Below are 16,803 nucleotides of genomic sequence, written 5' to 3'. Positions count from 1 at the left end.
CTAATTGTCAGTATTTTAGTTAACTTCCCAGATTTGCACTTTGAATCTTTCCATAAAACCCGTGAACTTAACCATGTGCTATACCTTCTGCAAATTCGGTGGCTTTAGATAAATTGAAATTGCTTTAAATTTGAAGATCATTATTCAATACTCAAGCAACTCGTCCTGAAAGTACAGCCCAAAATTCCAAAAAGAAGCAATGAAATAAAGCTTTAATAATGGTCAAGAGTGTGATGTATTGATGGGATAAAGTCTGCAGCTGCCTAACCTGATAGCAAGTTAGAATTACAGAGAATGACTCCTGCAGTTTTCCCTGTTCTTGTCATGTCCACTTTCTGTGTGTGTGGAGTATAGATTTTTTTTTGGTTTATAATTATTATTGTCTTTCCAAATTGATTTTCTTGATCTGCAAGTTTTTAAAATTAACTTCAGTTACAGAACAGGAGAATGAGGGCACACTAGTTGAACCTAAGTCAAATACACTGCACAATTTAGATCATAGAAACATAGAAACATAGAAAATAGGTGCAGGAGTAGGTCATTCGGCTCTTCGAGCCTGCACCGCCATTCAGTATGATCGTGGCTGATCATCCAACTCAGAACCCTGTACCTGCCTTCTCTCCATAACCCCTGATCCCTTTAGTCACAAGGGCCATATCTAACTCCCTCTTAAATATAGCCAATGAACTGGCCTCAACTGTTTCCTGTGGCAGAGAATTCCACAGATTCACCACTCTCTGTGTGAAGAAGTTTTTCCTCATCTCGGTCCTAAAAGGCTTCTACTTTATCCTTAAACTGTGACCCCTCGTTCTGGTCTTCCCCAACATTGGGAACAATCTTCCTACATCTAGCCTGTCCAATCCCTTTAGGATTTTATACATTTCAATAAGATCCCCCCTCAATCTTCTAAATTCCAGCGAGTTTAAGCCTAGTTGATCCAGTCTTTCATCATATGAAAGTCCTGCCATCCCAGGAATTAATCTGGTGAACCTTCTTTGTACTCCCCCCTATGGCAAGAATGTCTTTCCTCAGATTAGGGGACCAAAACTGCACACAATACTCCAGGTGTGGTCTCACCAAGGCCTTGTACAACTGCAGTAGTATCTCCCTGCTCCTGTACTCGAATCCTCTTGCTGTTAATGCCAGCATACCATTCACCTTTTTCACCGCCTGCTGTACCTGCATGCCCACTTTCAATGACTGGTGTATAATGGCACCCATGTCTCGTTGCACCTCCCCTTTTCCTAATTGGCCACCATTCAGATAATAATCTGTTTTCCTGTTTTTGCCATCAAAGTGGATAACCTCACATTTATCCATATTAAATTGCATCTGCCATGAATCTGCCCAGTCACCTATCCTATCCAAGTCACCCTGCATCCTCTTAGCATCCTCCTCACAGCCAACACTGCCGTCCAGCTTTGTGTCATCCGCAAACTTGGAGATGCTGCATTTAATTCCCTCATCTAAGTCATTAATAAATATTGTAAACAACTGTGGTCTCAGCACTGAGCCTTGCGGTACCCCACTAGTCACTGCCTGCCATTCTGAAAAGGTCCTGTTTATTCCCACTCTTTGCTTCCTGTCTGCCAACCAATTCTCTATCGACATCAATACCATACCCCCAGTACCGTGTGCTTTAAATTTGCACACTAATCTCCTGTGTGGGACCTTGTCAAAAGCCTTTTGAAAATCCAAATATACCACATCCCCTGGTTCTCCCTATCCACTCTACTAGTTACATCCTCAAAAAATTCTTTGAGATTCGTCAGACATGATTTTCCTTTCACAAATCCATGCTGACTTTGTCCGATGATTTTACTGCTTTCCAAATGTGCTGTTATCACATCTTTGATAACTGACTCTAGCATTTTCCCCACCACCGATGTTAGGCTAACCGGTCTATAATTCCCCGGTTTCTCTCTCTCTTTTTTAAAAAGCGGGGTTACATTAGCCACCCTCCAATCCTCAGGAACTAGTCCAGAATCTAAAGAGTTTTGAAAAATTATCACTAATGCATCCACTATTTCTTGGGCTACTTCCTTAAGCACTCTGTGATGCAGACCATCTGGCCCTGGGGATTTATCTGCCTTTAATCCCTTCAATTTACCTAACACTTCCCTACTAACATGTATTTCCCTCAGTTCTTCCATCTCACTAGATCCTCAGTCTCCTACTATTTCTGGAAGATTATTTATGTCCTCCTTAGTGAAGAGTTTGCAAGATGGCTATTCCCAGGTTCCAAATGCTCCTCTCCTGCTACTTTAGTTTTTTTTTAAAAAATAGCATATTCCAAGTTAACTCTCCATTTTATTTTAGAAAAAGGAAGGATATTTTGTTTATTTGAATTATTTTTCTTTAAATTTTTGTAAGTGTGAAGCAAATAATAGTATAGGTATGCTTAAGAGAATCTATTCTAGATGATCACATTAGGAGTAGGCTCTGGTGACCTTGGGTCAGGTGGAGTATGATACGGGTGGTTTTCTTGGTGAACATATTCCAGTATGCGGCAGTTGGGCTTAACATCCTAAATTGTATATTTTCACACTTTCCCCATGTGGTACACTGATAAATTAGGGAAGTAGTACTGTCTCTGCTACGTTTGGGCAGTGTGTGTTAACTCCATTATCAACACCACTGGCACCAGTTTTAAATAATTCACTTTCTCAGTTAACAAACTTTGGCGTCTCAAGATGATGTGTTTTGGGAATTTGTACACTGATTGAAAATTAATTAGCTGAGACACTAATTCGGGAGCTGAAGAAACGTTCTGTCAGAATGGATCTTAATCTGTAGCAATGGCATATTTAAAAAATGCTGCCAACCAGTCTCCTGAATGGGGTTTTGTTGTACTTGCATTGCTTGAAGATGCATTAAAAGATGTTTTGTGCTGTGGTATTTTAGCTTTGTTTGTCTTCCTGTCTGTTATTTTTCTTTCCAGCAAAGGATAACTCCACCATGACAAATAATATAAAGCAGGAAGACGACTATGTTTCACGACGGCCAAGACGCACCACGAGGTTATCCCTACAAGCAGCTCAGGCTCAAGCTGAAGCCCAGGCTCCATCTACTCGGCCTCAAAGGTCTTCACGATCCCTGGTAAAAGTAACGTGTGCTAATTGCAAAAAGCCCCTGCAAAAGGGGCAAACAGCTTACCAGAGAAAAGGAGCACCTCAGCTCTTCTGCTCTTCTTCATGCCTCACAGCCTTTTCTCAGAAACCGTCTTCTCCCAAGATCTGCACGTTCTGCAACAAGTGAGTATTTTTCTTGTCTCTGTTTTTGACTAAAGCTAGACATGATTACATTAGACCACAATACTTTTCTAAAAACTTGGTATCATCTTTAGACTTGCACAGGTCTTTGTTTTGCACTAGTCTGTTTATCCCTTCAGACATTACAGTACTAGGAGACATTGGTTTTGTTTCCTATAGTCCAGAGATTCTAACACAAAAGGGAATTGGGTATTATATCTATTTCTGCTGGTTATTGAGGCTAAGCACGTGAGATGGGAACTAAAATTCCAATGGAGAGGCACACCTGGAGGTTAAAGTGCTTTATCTGAACTGCATTGTAACTGGCTTGCAATATATGTTGCTTGTTCCTTTCTATTGTGTTTTCAGCTTGGTTTGGCAGAACAAATGAAAGTGCTTTTACAGTCCTACTGTCATTTGTGCATAACAGGATACCATTTAATTGGTTTCTTTACAAATTTAGAAATACTTCTAAAGGTTTGTTAAATCTGGCAGCCATGTTGGGATCTTTATGACTTAAGCCAACCTATTTTGATTATTTTTGTTTTAGCAATGTAATACATTAGCTGATTGGGATATTTTAATAATTATACTAAGATGTTTAACATAAGAAAACTTGTATATGTTTAAATTTAAAGCAGTGAATAAAGAATCAGCTGAATGAGTGGGAATTATTATGTGTTGTTTTGTGGAATAATGATAAGGTGGATATTTATGTGGTGAAATGCTGTGCAGTGCCTTAGGAATTACCTAGATTCATAAACTCAGTACAGACTACATAAATAATAAACTGGGAATGGGTACTCAGTGGAATTTGATGCTGCCAGGTAACTACAACATAGTGGAATCCATATGTCAAGACTCAAATCAATTTAATAACTGAACATTTCAAGCTATTATCTAGTGATAGTCTGAAGAGGTCGGTGTGACTTTTTAAAAAAAAAGTTGTACAGTAACCTGATGTCCAGTCATGGGAAAGCGATTGCCGTGGCCACACTAACAGAATTAATTTTGGAGGCCACCATGATGAATTCTTTCAGTTCTTTAATGAAGCAGATTTTAGTCTGGTTGTTAGAGTGGAAACTGCTCAAGTTTTGCAGCCAGTGTAGAAATGGGTGCCCTCATTGGTCTCTGGTAGTGGAATTCAGAGTTGTGAGAACTTTGTATTTCTAGTGTTGTCTCTGCGTTCTCACTACACTCTTTTATATCTGTTGAGCTGTTTCCTCGTGCGTCTGTTTTGCCTTTATTTAGCATTGTCAACATCCTGTGTGATGTTTTTGTAGTGCTGATGTGCAAATTTTTTCTGTTGATTTAACTGCACAATATTCCTTCATATCCTTCTCATTGCAATATTTTTTTTCTCATTGTGTGGAATTTCAGCATAACTCATCGTTTCATCGTTTTCCTCTGTTCTGAAAATATTGTTCCCAATCACATTAATGTCTCTGACCCAAAAACAATAGTTTTCTGGTTGTGATGATCTGAGTCTGCAATGTTATTCTGTATATACATAACACTGAAGCATGATTTCAGTATCTTTAGTGTTCATCGTTATGTTTTTATTTTTTCCATTTCATCTGTTGTTTTTATCTTTGAATTTGTTGTCTTCTCTTGCTCTTTGGTATCATATTTTTGTATTGTGATTTGGATAAGCTTTCTACTTGGTGATAATGCTGACCCTCTCCTAACTGAAAACTAGACTTTCCCTGTCTTTTGATAATGCAGCGGGAATAATCCACGCTCATCCTCCTGCAATTTTAAGATTAACATTTTTCAGGATTTAGGGGAAGGCATTAAAATTTCAAAAACTCTTTGAATGCACTGTTTTGCTTAATTGCAGAGATATTGTGAATACAAAGGAATTGGTTGTGTCACAAGCCGGGTCAAGTCAGGCTTTCCAGGAATTCTGCAATGCTACATGTCTGTCACTTTATGAGGCCAAACTGCTTAAACCAGCTTCATCAGATGAGTCAAGATGCAGTATCTGCAATAAAAAAGGAAAGGTGGGTTTTGACATCTCATTTAAAATGTCTGCTTTACTTGTTTCTGGTGTATATGGTTATGACAGGTGAGCAAATTCTATTTTGCTTAAATGAACAAGGTTCTGTGCTTGTGATGTGCTGAAGTTCCATATCATAATTTCAAATGGGAGGAGAAAATTGTTCTTTAGAATCTTCAGAAGGAAATAAACTATTCATGTCTGCATTGGATTTCTGTAGGCAGTACTGTGCAAAAGTCTTGGGCACCCTAGATTTTTAAAATATGGTTTTAGATGGTATGGCCTCCACAGAGCTCTGAACTCAAATTCATCGGGACTGTCTGGGATTATCTGGAGAAGAGAAGCAAATGAGACAGCCAAAGCCTGCAAGAGAACTGTAGCAAGTTCTCCAAGATGCTTGGAACAACCTACCAGCTGACTTAGAAAACTACACAACTCCATCACTTTGATATAGTTTTAAAAGCAGTGTGGTCACACAACATGTTGATTTGATTTAGTTTTTTTTAATGTTTATTGCTCTTTATAGTATTTTTTTGATATTTAGAAACTTGTTTTTGTTTCATTATTTTGAAAGATCTTCGCTTTATGTATTTTTTTTTACCTGTGCCTAAGATTCACAGTCCTTTCAAGCAAATCACTTTTACAGGTTAGATGCAAGTGGACCTCATTGCATTGACCTCTCTGCACCGAAGTTCTTTTTTCAATTCTTATGTCCTCTATCTTCTTGTATTTCTTTAAGGTGTCATCATTCCTATGGGTGAAATGAGGCTAGAGGAATTTTCAGAAATTACTTGCCCATCATTGGCTACTCTTGAGCTTCAATGTAAATGTTATTCATAAGTTCATAGTTAAATGATATTGTAGCCTTTGCTAAAGTAGCCTATATGAATGGGGTATAAAGACTGCTGTTGGATGATAATATTCCAGCAAAAAAAATGACTGTGTTTCTCCTCCAAATCATCCCTCAGTGAGGTGCTAAGTGTAATATTTAACAGATACAGCATTAAATTGCTACCTGTTATTTTTATTGCCATTGATATTCAGCACCATCAATAGGAAGTAACTGTATGCTTTATTGTGCAAACTTGTTAAAATGAGCTGGGATGTAAATTGCTCTTTTACAATTGTTTTAACATCTTTCTACCACCTCTTCTACAGATTTTGTATTCCTTTTTGTTAATTCCTCAAGATCTGTGCAAAATACTGATGCATTTCATAGTCATACTTTATTGATCCCGAGGGAAATTGGTTTTTGTTACAGTTGCACCATAAATAATTAAATAGTAATAAAACCATAAATTAAATAGTAATATGTAAATTATGCCAGGACCAGTCTATTGGCTCAGGGTGTCTGACCCTCCAAGGGAGGAGTTGTAAAGTTTGATGGCCACAGGCAGGAATGACTTCCTATGATGCTCTGTGTTGCATCTCGGTGGAATGAGTCTCTGGCTGAATGTACTCCTGTGCCCAACCAGTTCATTATGTAGTGGGTGGGAGACATTGTCCAAGATGACATGCAACTTGGACAGCATCCTCTTCTCAGACACCATTGTCAGAGAGTCCAGTTCTATCCCCACAACATCACTGGCCTTATGAATGAGTTTGTTGATTCTGTTGGTGTCTGCTATCTTCTTTGATTATCTTCTTTAATACTGCGAAGGCATTATAAAGAATTAATGTATCTAATTGCAAAATTTAGCATATTTTGCTTGAATTTAACATCATTGATGCTCATAAATCAGACTGTCTTGGTTCTGGTAATTCCTGTACCTGCCTGGCATTTGTGGTAACAATCTTCCAGATTAAACAGCAGAACAGTTACCATGGCATACTTGCTAATTGGACTGTAATACATATTACTTGATTCAGATCTGTATTGTGCTTCCAACAGTGATCAGCTGAGGAGATAAATTTGTTTTATGTTTATTAAGCAGTAAATAGTTAAGAAGATGTGAGAACACAGTTCTCAGAAATACCATTACAAAATCTTTATTATCCCTTGGTGATAGAAGATACACTTGCAATTACATGTCACTAATTGACTTCAGCCACCACATGAAATATGCATTTTCATATGTTGTTTCCCAATAGTATAATGAATTGAACATGCTGTAAAAAATTTTTTGAGTGGTATAAGCGTAATTTAGTTGAATGTAGAATGTAGAAACTTGGGTTTTTTATGGATCTGCTGCTTTTTTTTTAAACCTAGTTTAGTAACTTTAAACCTATCTATCTTTGTTTGCTGAAGTGTGGATATTTAGTAGTGTAGAACAATTGGCCTATTATTCACATTATTAAACAATGTTAACACTTGTTAACAAAAGTAAAATTCTCTGGAATACTTAGTGGCAAAGTGATCCCAAGTAAATCGTGAGTGCTCAGGTCCCAAGGCACGACTGGTAAGTGCTGCCAAAGGCAATGAGTGATAAGAAGCTTTGCTGTCAGGATTGTAATATACCAGCCCCATGACATTTTCATGTTGCATTAACCTGCATGCTATTGTTTTTAGATTCTACATGAAGTCAGTAATGGAAATGTGGTACATCGGCTGTGCAGCAATGCATGTTTCAGCAAGTTCAGAGCAAGTAATGGCTTGAAAACTAACTGTTGTGATAACTGTGGAGTTTACTTTTATAACCGAGGATTTATGCTTCAGTACCTATATCATGAAGGCCAACAAAGGAGGTTCTGCAACACAGGCTGTTTGAATATGTATAAAAAGGTAATCTTGTTATTTTCTGTACGTTACTGACGTCCTTTTCACTTTTCCCAAAAAAAGATGTGTACTTATTTCTTTCTGTACTAAATTATTTTTCTAATTTGGGCAGCAGGCAGGCAACTGTCTGCTTCCAGGCTTCCTTGAAGTTCAGAAGCCACTGATATGACAGAAGAGAAAAATTACATTTATGTAGTAATTTTTCCTTACGAGCTTTTCAAAACATTTCACTGAGGAATGAATCATGAAATAATTAAATTCCAAACAGGTCTGTTTTCATGCTGATAATTGAGACAACAGATCTAGCATAGGCATGATAGAGTTACCTATTCTTGAAATAATATTGCAGCAGGAATATGAATGATAGGTTATTTTTTAAAACTGAACTCTTGATAGTGTTCCAGCTACCTTCCTCTATTGCTTTCGTCCAGATTTTATGCTTACATGTTGATATGTCGCATGCACAATGTTTTAACTGATGGTTTGGGACCTGATTTTTTTTCTCTCTCTCTCTCCCCCCCCCCCCCCCAGATTTTTCTTTCATTTCTCACTTCCTTATTGAACCAATGTTAATGGTTGAAATGTAAAATCCTATTGATGAAAAAATCAGCATTTGTAAAGAGGAAAAAAATTGTGTGTAATTGGAGCTTTAGCATTGTATTAAAAGCTGATGGCACAAATTGCTGTTTAGATTTCAAGATAATGTAATCTCTCATTGTTCAGTTATTTGTAAGTAGACCATTCATTAGCAGTACCACTATCTGATAATGGGTGTTTCTGATGTATTTTGCGCCCTTGGCAAGTTTCGTCCAGTCTTGAACATCTGTAGATTTTCCCTGGTGTGTTAGTATTGTAGCACAAGTTTGAAAATTATTCTCATTTGTATTGATGTTCCCAGTCCTGGTCATGTTTTTGGAAGATGCTGAAGCACCAAACAAAAAAAAAACTGGTGAAAATAGAAGCAAGCTGTTACTGTAATTCTAAAGGATGCATGTGCCCTGATTCCATTTGTATTGACCTCTATAAGGAAGAACTACTTTCATACAATGCGGCCAAAGTGTTACAAATTTTTGGGTAATAATGCTGACTGACCATAATGCTTTGCCTCTTAAAATAAAACTAGACTTTTTCACGACTTCACAAGAACCTGTCTTGCGAAATGTTCTTGAAATGCATCACATCTTTTACAGTATCATTTGTAATGATTGGTGTACCACCCTGCCCTTTCGTTCAGTGACACTCATCTGGTCAAATTGAATTTCACTACTCCAATACCTGTCTCAGATAATCAATATTCCTTTGCTTTCCTACTTTGCATTTGTCTGAATCATTTTAATATGGTGAAGAGCCTACTCTCATCTTTGATATGTTTCTGAAGCCATCTTGGTAATATCAGTTTTATCCACCATCTTCTCACAGTGACAAGCTTTCAAAGCATTTTGTTCTTGACTTTGCTTCAACAGTTCTGTTGTTTCCTTCATTCATATTTTTTGTCACTGGTGATTGGTTTTCTATCCTACACCTTCATGAATTTAACTATTCAAAATACTTTGTCCCTGGCACTAAGTCTTCATAAATTATGACTCCATGCTTGTTCATCCCTCCTGGGTCCAAATTCATTAAAGCCTTGATTTGCTACTTCAGTTTCTTCTGTGGCTGAACCTCACTGATCCATCTCTTGATCTTCCTGCAGTCTTAATCCCAGCATCATTTCTACTTTTTAATTTTTCTGTCTTCCTGGTATGTATGCAGAAACTATTTTGTGTCATGGAAGCGCAAGGTGTTTATTCAGTTGTGTATCCCTTTTATCTATGGATTAGTTTGGGCAGCAATCTGGAAACAAGTTACCCATTTCCACTTTTGAAATTGATTATCAGTGGTCTAGTTTGTTATCCCATCCTCATGAATATAGATGTTTGCACCAGCTTTATTGCTGTTTAATGGTGAACTCAAGAGTAGTTGCAAAAGTACAGTCAGAGATCTTGAATCCTGTACTAAGTGATAAAATTCTTTTCAGTAAAATGTTATTCAGTCCACACTTGGAATATTGTGAGTAGCTTTGGGCCTGTTATTAAAGAAAGTAAGTGCTGGTGTTGACAGGGTCCAGAGGAGGTTCATGAGAATGATATCGGGAGTGAAAGGGTTAATTAATGTATGAGGAGTGTTTGGTGGGTCTGGTCCTGAACACGCTGGAGTTTAGAAGATGAGGGGATCTCATGAAACCTTTTGAATATTCAAAGGTCTCGATAGAGTGGATATGGAGAAGATGTTTCGAATCGTAGGCGAGTCTAGGACCAGAGGGCACTGCCTCAGAATACAAGGACGTCACTTTGGAACACAGATGAGAAGGAATTTCTTTAGCTAGAGGGCTGTGGTGGCCAAACAACTGGGTATATTTAAACTAGAAATTGATGGGTTCTTGTTTAGTAAGAGTAAAGCGATAGTAAATCAGCCGTGATGGAATGGTGGAGAGACTCCATGGTCTGATTCTGCTCCTATGTCTTATGGTCTTAAAATAGGTATTAGTTATTGTAAGATAGGTATTAGCCAGATTTGGGAACAGCTTCTTTCCAACTGTGATAAGACTGCTGAACGGATCCGGACCCGGATCTGGGCCATACCCTCCAAATATCCGGACCTGCCTCTGGGTTTTTTTTTCGCACTGCCTTTACTCTCCATTTTTCTATTTTCTATTTATGATTTATGATTTAAATTTTTCATATTTACTATCGATTTGTAATCCAGGGAGTGGGAAGCGCAGAATCAAATATCGCTGTGATGATTGTACGTTCTAGTATCAATTGTTTGGAGACTATAAGGTGTATAAATTCTTCTAAAAATCGTTTTCATTTGTCGTTTATATGTGCGTATTTTTAATTGTTGCTTCAATTAATGAGATGGGTGATCTTGGAATGATGCAGCACTTAAACAATTTACTCATTGTATACTACTTCCTTGAATGAGCCTTTCACTTGGTTCCACTCCCCTGCTCATTTGCACTACTTGCAGGATTTCTGCTTTGGGTGTGTATCCAAAATACCATTAGAAAATTATTGTTAAGTCTGCTTTTATCCCACTCTTTCTTATGCAAACATCTATAGAATTAAACAGTTGTTTTCTGGGCTGCGCCTAGAGTACCTATTATCTGTTGTAGGATGTTTAATGTTCATTCTAGTTATACCAAGAAATTATATTTAAACTTTTTGTGGTGCTAGCATAAATAGAGTCATACAACATGGAAATATCCTCAGCGAGACTGCTAAAAACAAATCATCTACGTTCAGCCAATTGTACATGAATTCTATTTGAATCTTTCCTTATTCCCTGCAAATTCTACCACTTTCCTATGCATTCGGGACAGTGTACAGAGGTTAAGTAGTCTATCAACGTGCATGTCACTGGGATGTTGGAAGAAGTCCAAATGGCCACCCAGTTCCTCAATGGCATATGTCTGTGCTGTCGTATAACAATTAAACAGACATTAATGTCTCATTTCATTTTGTAATTATTTCTGAAGCTCAATTATTTATAATATGTTTCTATCTCTCCACTACTCAGAAAAACACTAAAGTACTTCCGTGTGCTTGGTGCAAGACTTTGGGTAAGAACTTCGATATGATAGCAAACGTGGATACCACTGGGAAGATGGGCTTCTTCTGTTCATTGTGTTGCATCACCTCATACAAAGTGAAACAATCTGGAACAATAGGTATGAATGGTTTAAAATTTCTGTCTTGTGCTCTGCTATTTGCTATTAAGTGAAATGGCTTTCTAACTGTGTTGCATTGAGCATTGTAGGATATGAAAAAGGCGTAAGCTTGTTTGACTGAAACAAAGGATGGATAGATGTAGCCCATTGTGATACAAGAGATAATGTCATGAATAGTTTAGTATTCATGACATTAGTCAGAATCCTTGATAAACAAGAAACCCAGTCAGCCTTTTACGCCGTTTTAGAAATGTGTGTCAGAAATCTAGTTTGCCTTTATGAACAGCTTGTGGGGCTAATGTCCACTAGCTGAGTGCAGGGATTGGTGTGAAATTAGGAAGGCTTTTTGTTTGCTGTCATAAACCAGTGATTCTGGTAAATGCATTCTGTTCAGAATGCTGAATTGTCTTTAGCTGGCTCATTTCTGTTTGGTATGAAGCATCTCTTAACAGCTAATATTAGGTGGTGTTTCATAAGCTTTTTTGGTGCGGCAGAACGAAAGTTATTGTATTAATCACCCTCTAGTGCTTTCTCTGTTGGCACTAAGCTTGTTTATACAAGCGTGCTGCTGGTTGAGGCAGTCTGGCTGAGAGTAAGTGGCTTTTATATTCTTTAGCTGAGACATACATGGGCATGTCTGGTAGTTCATCTACATTTAAAAGTATAGCACTGAGATTACAAAGACAGTTGAATGGAGATAATCACAGTAAATTGTTCATATTTTAATACTGTCCAGTGTTTTCTACTTAAATGTACATGTAAATGGATGATGAGTAACCATGAGCTATTTATACTTGCTCTCACATTTGAACCTGCACTTTTTGAATTAACTGAGCAGTAATTCTTTTTACTGTCTAATGGTGAGCAAATGTGAACAGTGGATGTTTCATTTTATTGACAGGACCCAAGACAAAATGCAGATTTTGTAAAAAGAATCTTCCAGAGCAGGTTTATTATAACATGACCGACCGAGTTGTGCATCAGTTTTGCAGCCCCAACTGTTGGACTAATTTTCAGGTAAGTTTTCTATAAATAATTTTTTTTTTTTTAGTTTCATTATGGTGTAATTATTAATCAGACTGAAGTTTGCTTTGCAAGTGATGTGGGGTAAGTAATCTTAGTTAAACCTTAATTGCAATAATTTATTGTTCCCTTTATTTCAACTGACAACAGGAACAGGCAGCTAGTTATACAGACTTTATAATTTCTTCCATTTCCACAAGCTTCCTCCTAGAGAAAATACAGTATATTGTAAGGCATTAAAAAGATTGAAGTGCTGTTTAGTAAGGGTTCCATAAGATCCTGAGATATAGGTTCGGAATAAGGCCATTTGGCCCATCGAGTCTTTGGTGATCATAGGAAACATACTCTCCACATCCACTCTATCGAGGCCTTTCAACATTCTGTAGGTTTCAATTAGGTCACCTCTCATTCTTCTGAATTCCAGGCCCAGAGCCATCATGCGCTCTTCATATGACGAGCCTTTCAATCCTGAACTCATTTTTGTGAACCTCCTTTGAACCCTCTCCATTATCAACACATCCCTTCTAAGGTAAAAGGCCCAAAACTACTCCCAGTACTCAAGTGAGGCCTCACCAGTGCTTTATAAAACCTCAAGATTACACCCTTGCTTTCATATTCTAGTCCTCTTTGAAATGAATGCTAACATCGCATTTGCCTTGGCACTGGAAGAGGCTGAGCAACTATAGATTGGTGTATGAATAGAGAGCAGAGTACTGGTAGCTCAGGATAGTCATTGTTGACAGAGCACAGTTACTCTGCAAAGTAGACATCTAGACTACACCTGGTCTCGCTGGTGTAGAAAAGGTCATCTTGAGAACACCAAGTGCAACTGAAGAAGGTGGAGGTGCATGTGAATCTGTTCCTCGTCTGCAGGGGTTGTTTGGGTCCTCGGACGGTGGTGACAAGAGGTTCCAGGATAAAGTGTCTGGGGATGGAGAGGGATGTACAAACCATGGAGTCACAGAAACAGGTGGAAAGGCATAGCTGACCAATGTGGGATTGTATTGCAGCTGGTAGAAATATTGTAGTAATTGTTTATGGTTGTGATTGACCTTGAGGGATGAATTTCAGATATGTTTTAACCCTTGAATTGAGCAGCTGCACATGGATCTTGGATTCCATCCCTAAGAGTACCTATCCACTATTTTTCAGTTAATTTTGAAATTTTATTCTTGCAGCAATCAAGTCCTGAAGGCAGCATCCAACTTAGTTGCACCTATTGTCACAATATTTTCAGTGGGAAACCAGAAATACTGGACTGGCAGGTAAGGCATTGTGAAATGATTACACACTCCATGAACATGTAGAGTAGGAGAAAAAGACTAATAAGTCGATCATCTGTTTATGGTTTGGTAGCGGCATTCCAATTAGCCAAGTTTCATTTTGCCAAGTACTTCAGTTGTGGTGGAAAGTGTTTTGATTCAGAAAGCTGAGGTTTGGTTGAAGTATTCTGGTGATGATTATAAAGTGAAAGTGGATTTTGTGGAGGAGAGGGTAATGTTAAGCTGAGGAAATGGGAATTACGTAAGGGCTTCTATGATGAGACTGACAACCAAAATGCTCTGTAGGTATTAAAAAAGCTTTTAATGCAAATTTTATAATATTTAATAGAAAATAGCAAAGGCCATTTTTGCAATCCTGTGATTCTGTATTTGGCTCCCACTCTTGGAATTACGTTTCACTGTTCGTTTGTTCTCTTTGGTTGTTGGCCACTATAGAAAAATCATTCAGAAGTCTAATTTTACTAACTTTTAACATTTTTGTTGCCAGCTGCTTAATAGAGAAAGATTTTTAAAACATTGATATTTGGGCACTTCTTTCTAGGGAAGCGTTCGTCAGTTTTGTTGCAAAGTATGCTGTGAAGATTACAAGAGACTACATGGTGTTGTTTCGGTCTGTGAATATTGCAAACAGGAGAAGATTCTGCATGAGAAGATTAAATTTTCAGGAGTAGAGAAGAATTTCTGTAGTGAAGGTATGAACCTCAAGTAACAAAGCAGATCTGTTGCAGATGCAGGATTATTGGATCTGTTGTGACACAAGAGGTGAAGCCTCCAAAAACCACAACTAAGATGGTGTTATTTATAATATTATCCATTATGGATCCTCTTCTTTATTCTTGAGTGTCTATATCCCCACTATATCTCTTACTTTTGCTGTCAATTGGAGTGATTATTGCTCAAAACTTTGAATACCCTAATACTTCACATTAATAAGTCCCATATATTAAGAAAACCATTATGATGAAGTCCATCCTAAAGCTTAACTTCCGTTGCTGCATGTTATTCTGTTTTTTAAAATAATTTTGTATCTTTTAAATATTGCCGTCATTAACAAATATTTTGTAGAATTGATTTACTGGAACGTAATCCCCATAATGTGGTATTACTGTATACTAAGTTTCGTTGTGGAGAATTTCATTTTCTTGTTGGCCCAGACACGCTTGCAGAACAAGGAGATGTTAGTGAATGTCTGATAGCTGTCTTAAATTAATATATTCAATATTAAGTATGATGACCTCATTGTAATTTGGAAGCAATTGTCCAGTGGCCTTTACCGCAAGGTTCTCTTCCTCTTCACCTCCACCTCACTACCCCTGATCCATTTTTAGTCTATAGTTTCCCGCTATTTTCCCTCTATTTTGCTCTCAACTCAGGTTCTGTCAGTTAGAATTACTTTAGTTTCCATGATCCTTCCACTCCGATCTAGATAGTCAATGACGCCTTCAAAGGCTCCATTCTAGATGAATTGAAGAAAGTCCCTTTCTGCAGCCACTAACTCTTTAAAAATAACTGTCATTACCTCAATCCAAAACACACTATTCACAACTAGCAATGAACCGGCAACCTTTTTGCTGCCCAAGGCCTTTAAATTTCAGAGTTATACCCTGCCTGAAATTTTTTCTGTCTAATGTCACCTTTTACTCTCTTTATAATTACTATTCATTATCTTTCCCTTTTGGGCATTCAGTAAGGCATTTAATATGAGTAATCATGCTGCCCTTACCCATTTCCTCTGCTTCATTGGCCAGGTCCTCCACACTAATGTTAGGTCTGTTTTTCCTAAGACAGTGGCATCATATACTGCCCAGTGCTGTGATTCAGAGCATATATATTTGCCTACAGTAAGATTTTGCATGTCCATTCCTGCCTAAAGTGACCCAGCAGAAAACCCATCCATCTCTTTTGTTACCTCAATATCTATTATTTCACCAGTTTTTCAAGTGCATTACTTCTAGCTTTCTGAACTCATTTGCCCAAATTGTACAGCAAACCAAGTCTCCCCTAATTTTCACAGTGCTTATTTGTATGGATGCAAAGCAGAATAATATTTTTGAGTGTATCTCTGTACATGTGACAACCTATACCAGTTAACTATACTAAACTAGAATGGCAAATGAATTCTTTTTAACTAAGTATGGTGTTGCACCTGGGATAACTTTTAAAGAGTTTTGTTTTCTTTTCCCAAAGCTCTCTGATGTTTGCAACCGGTCTCCCATTAAGCCATATTTTTCTGGCTTCAAAACAAACCTGTCCTTCGTCAGCTTTTTAAAAAAAAAAAATCCTTTATTTTCTTTTATTCCTTTATTTTTTTGAAGGCATTGATCCCTGGCTGATTTTTATCCCCTCAGCTCTGAAGTTCATTCAGGTTTTGATGGATAAGTTTACAGTTTGTTCATGGTGGAATCCTCTTCTGCTATCTCAACACATTGCATTGATGGGTGTGGGGAGTTTGAGTTGATAGGAAGTTCTGGTTTCTGTTAGTGAATTAATATTGGATAGTCTTGGAAAAAGGAAGTTGATGTTTCTCCACTCGTGGATGAGAGTAATTTGTAAATTAGCCAACATGGCTTTTTTTTGCTGTGTTTCTGTGTGAACTTATTTTGGATACAAAAGATCAGCTGTGCTTCTATCAATTTTAACAGCCCTCCTCTCCCAGAGAAAGCAATTTTTGTATTGCTATTGCTGGAAGAGATCAGCACAAATAAAGTATAAAGTTTATATGACACTTTTGTACATGAGGCTTCATTAGTTTTTTGAACCATCTTAACTTGCACTTAAATACAACAAAACTAACAATCTGAAGTTGGTTCAAATATGTAGCT

At 37.6% G+C, this 16,803-nt stretch overlaps 1 protein-coding gene across 1 annotated transcript in view; it reads left to right on the top strand.

Moving 5' to 3' along the window:
• Window positions 1–16,803, top strand: part of LOC140204280 (zinc finger MYM-type protein 3-like) — a 108,039-nt gene that overhangs the window by 55,970 nt on the left and 35,266 nt on the right. The window contains exons 5-11 of the mRNA XM_072270864.1: window positions 2,942–3,254; window positions 5,092–5,254; window positions 7,760–7,972; window positions 11,525–11,675; window positions 12,577–12,692; window positions 13,877–13,963; window positions 14,523–14,673. Coding sequence (XP_072126965.1) covers window positions 2,942–3,254; window positions 5,092–5,254; window positions 7,760–7,972; window positions 11,525–11,675; window positions 12,577–12,692; window positions 13,877–13,963; window positions 14,523–14,673 — 1,194 coding nt within the window. The remainder of the gene's footprint in view (window positions 1–2,941; window positions 3,255–5,091; window positions 5,255–7,759; window positions 7,973–11,524; window positions 11,676–12,576; window positions 12,693–13,876; window positions 13,964–14,522; window positions 14,674–16,803) is intronic.

The sequence above is a fragment of the Mobula birostris genome, chromosome 10 (assembly GCF_030028105.1).
Source record: "Mobula birostris isolate sMobBir1 chromosome 10, sMobBir1.hap1, whole genome shotgun sequence".
Classification (NCBI taxonomy): Eukaryota; Metazoa; Chordata; class Chondrichthyes; order Myliobatiformes; family Myliobatidae; genus Mobula; species Mobula birostris.
The sequence above is the reverse complement of the archived record's forward strand: the minus strand, read 5'-3'. Positions and strand labels throughout refer to the sequence as shown.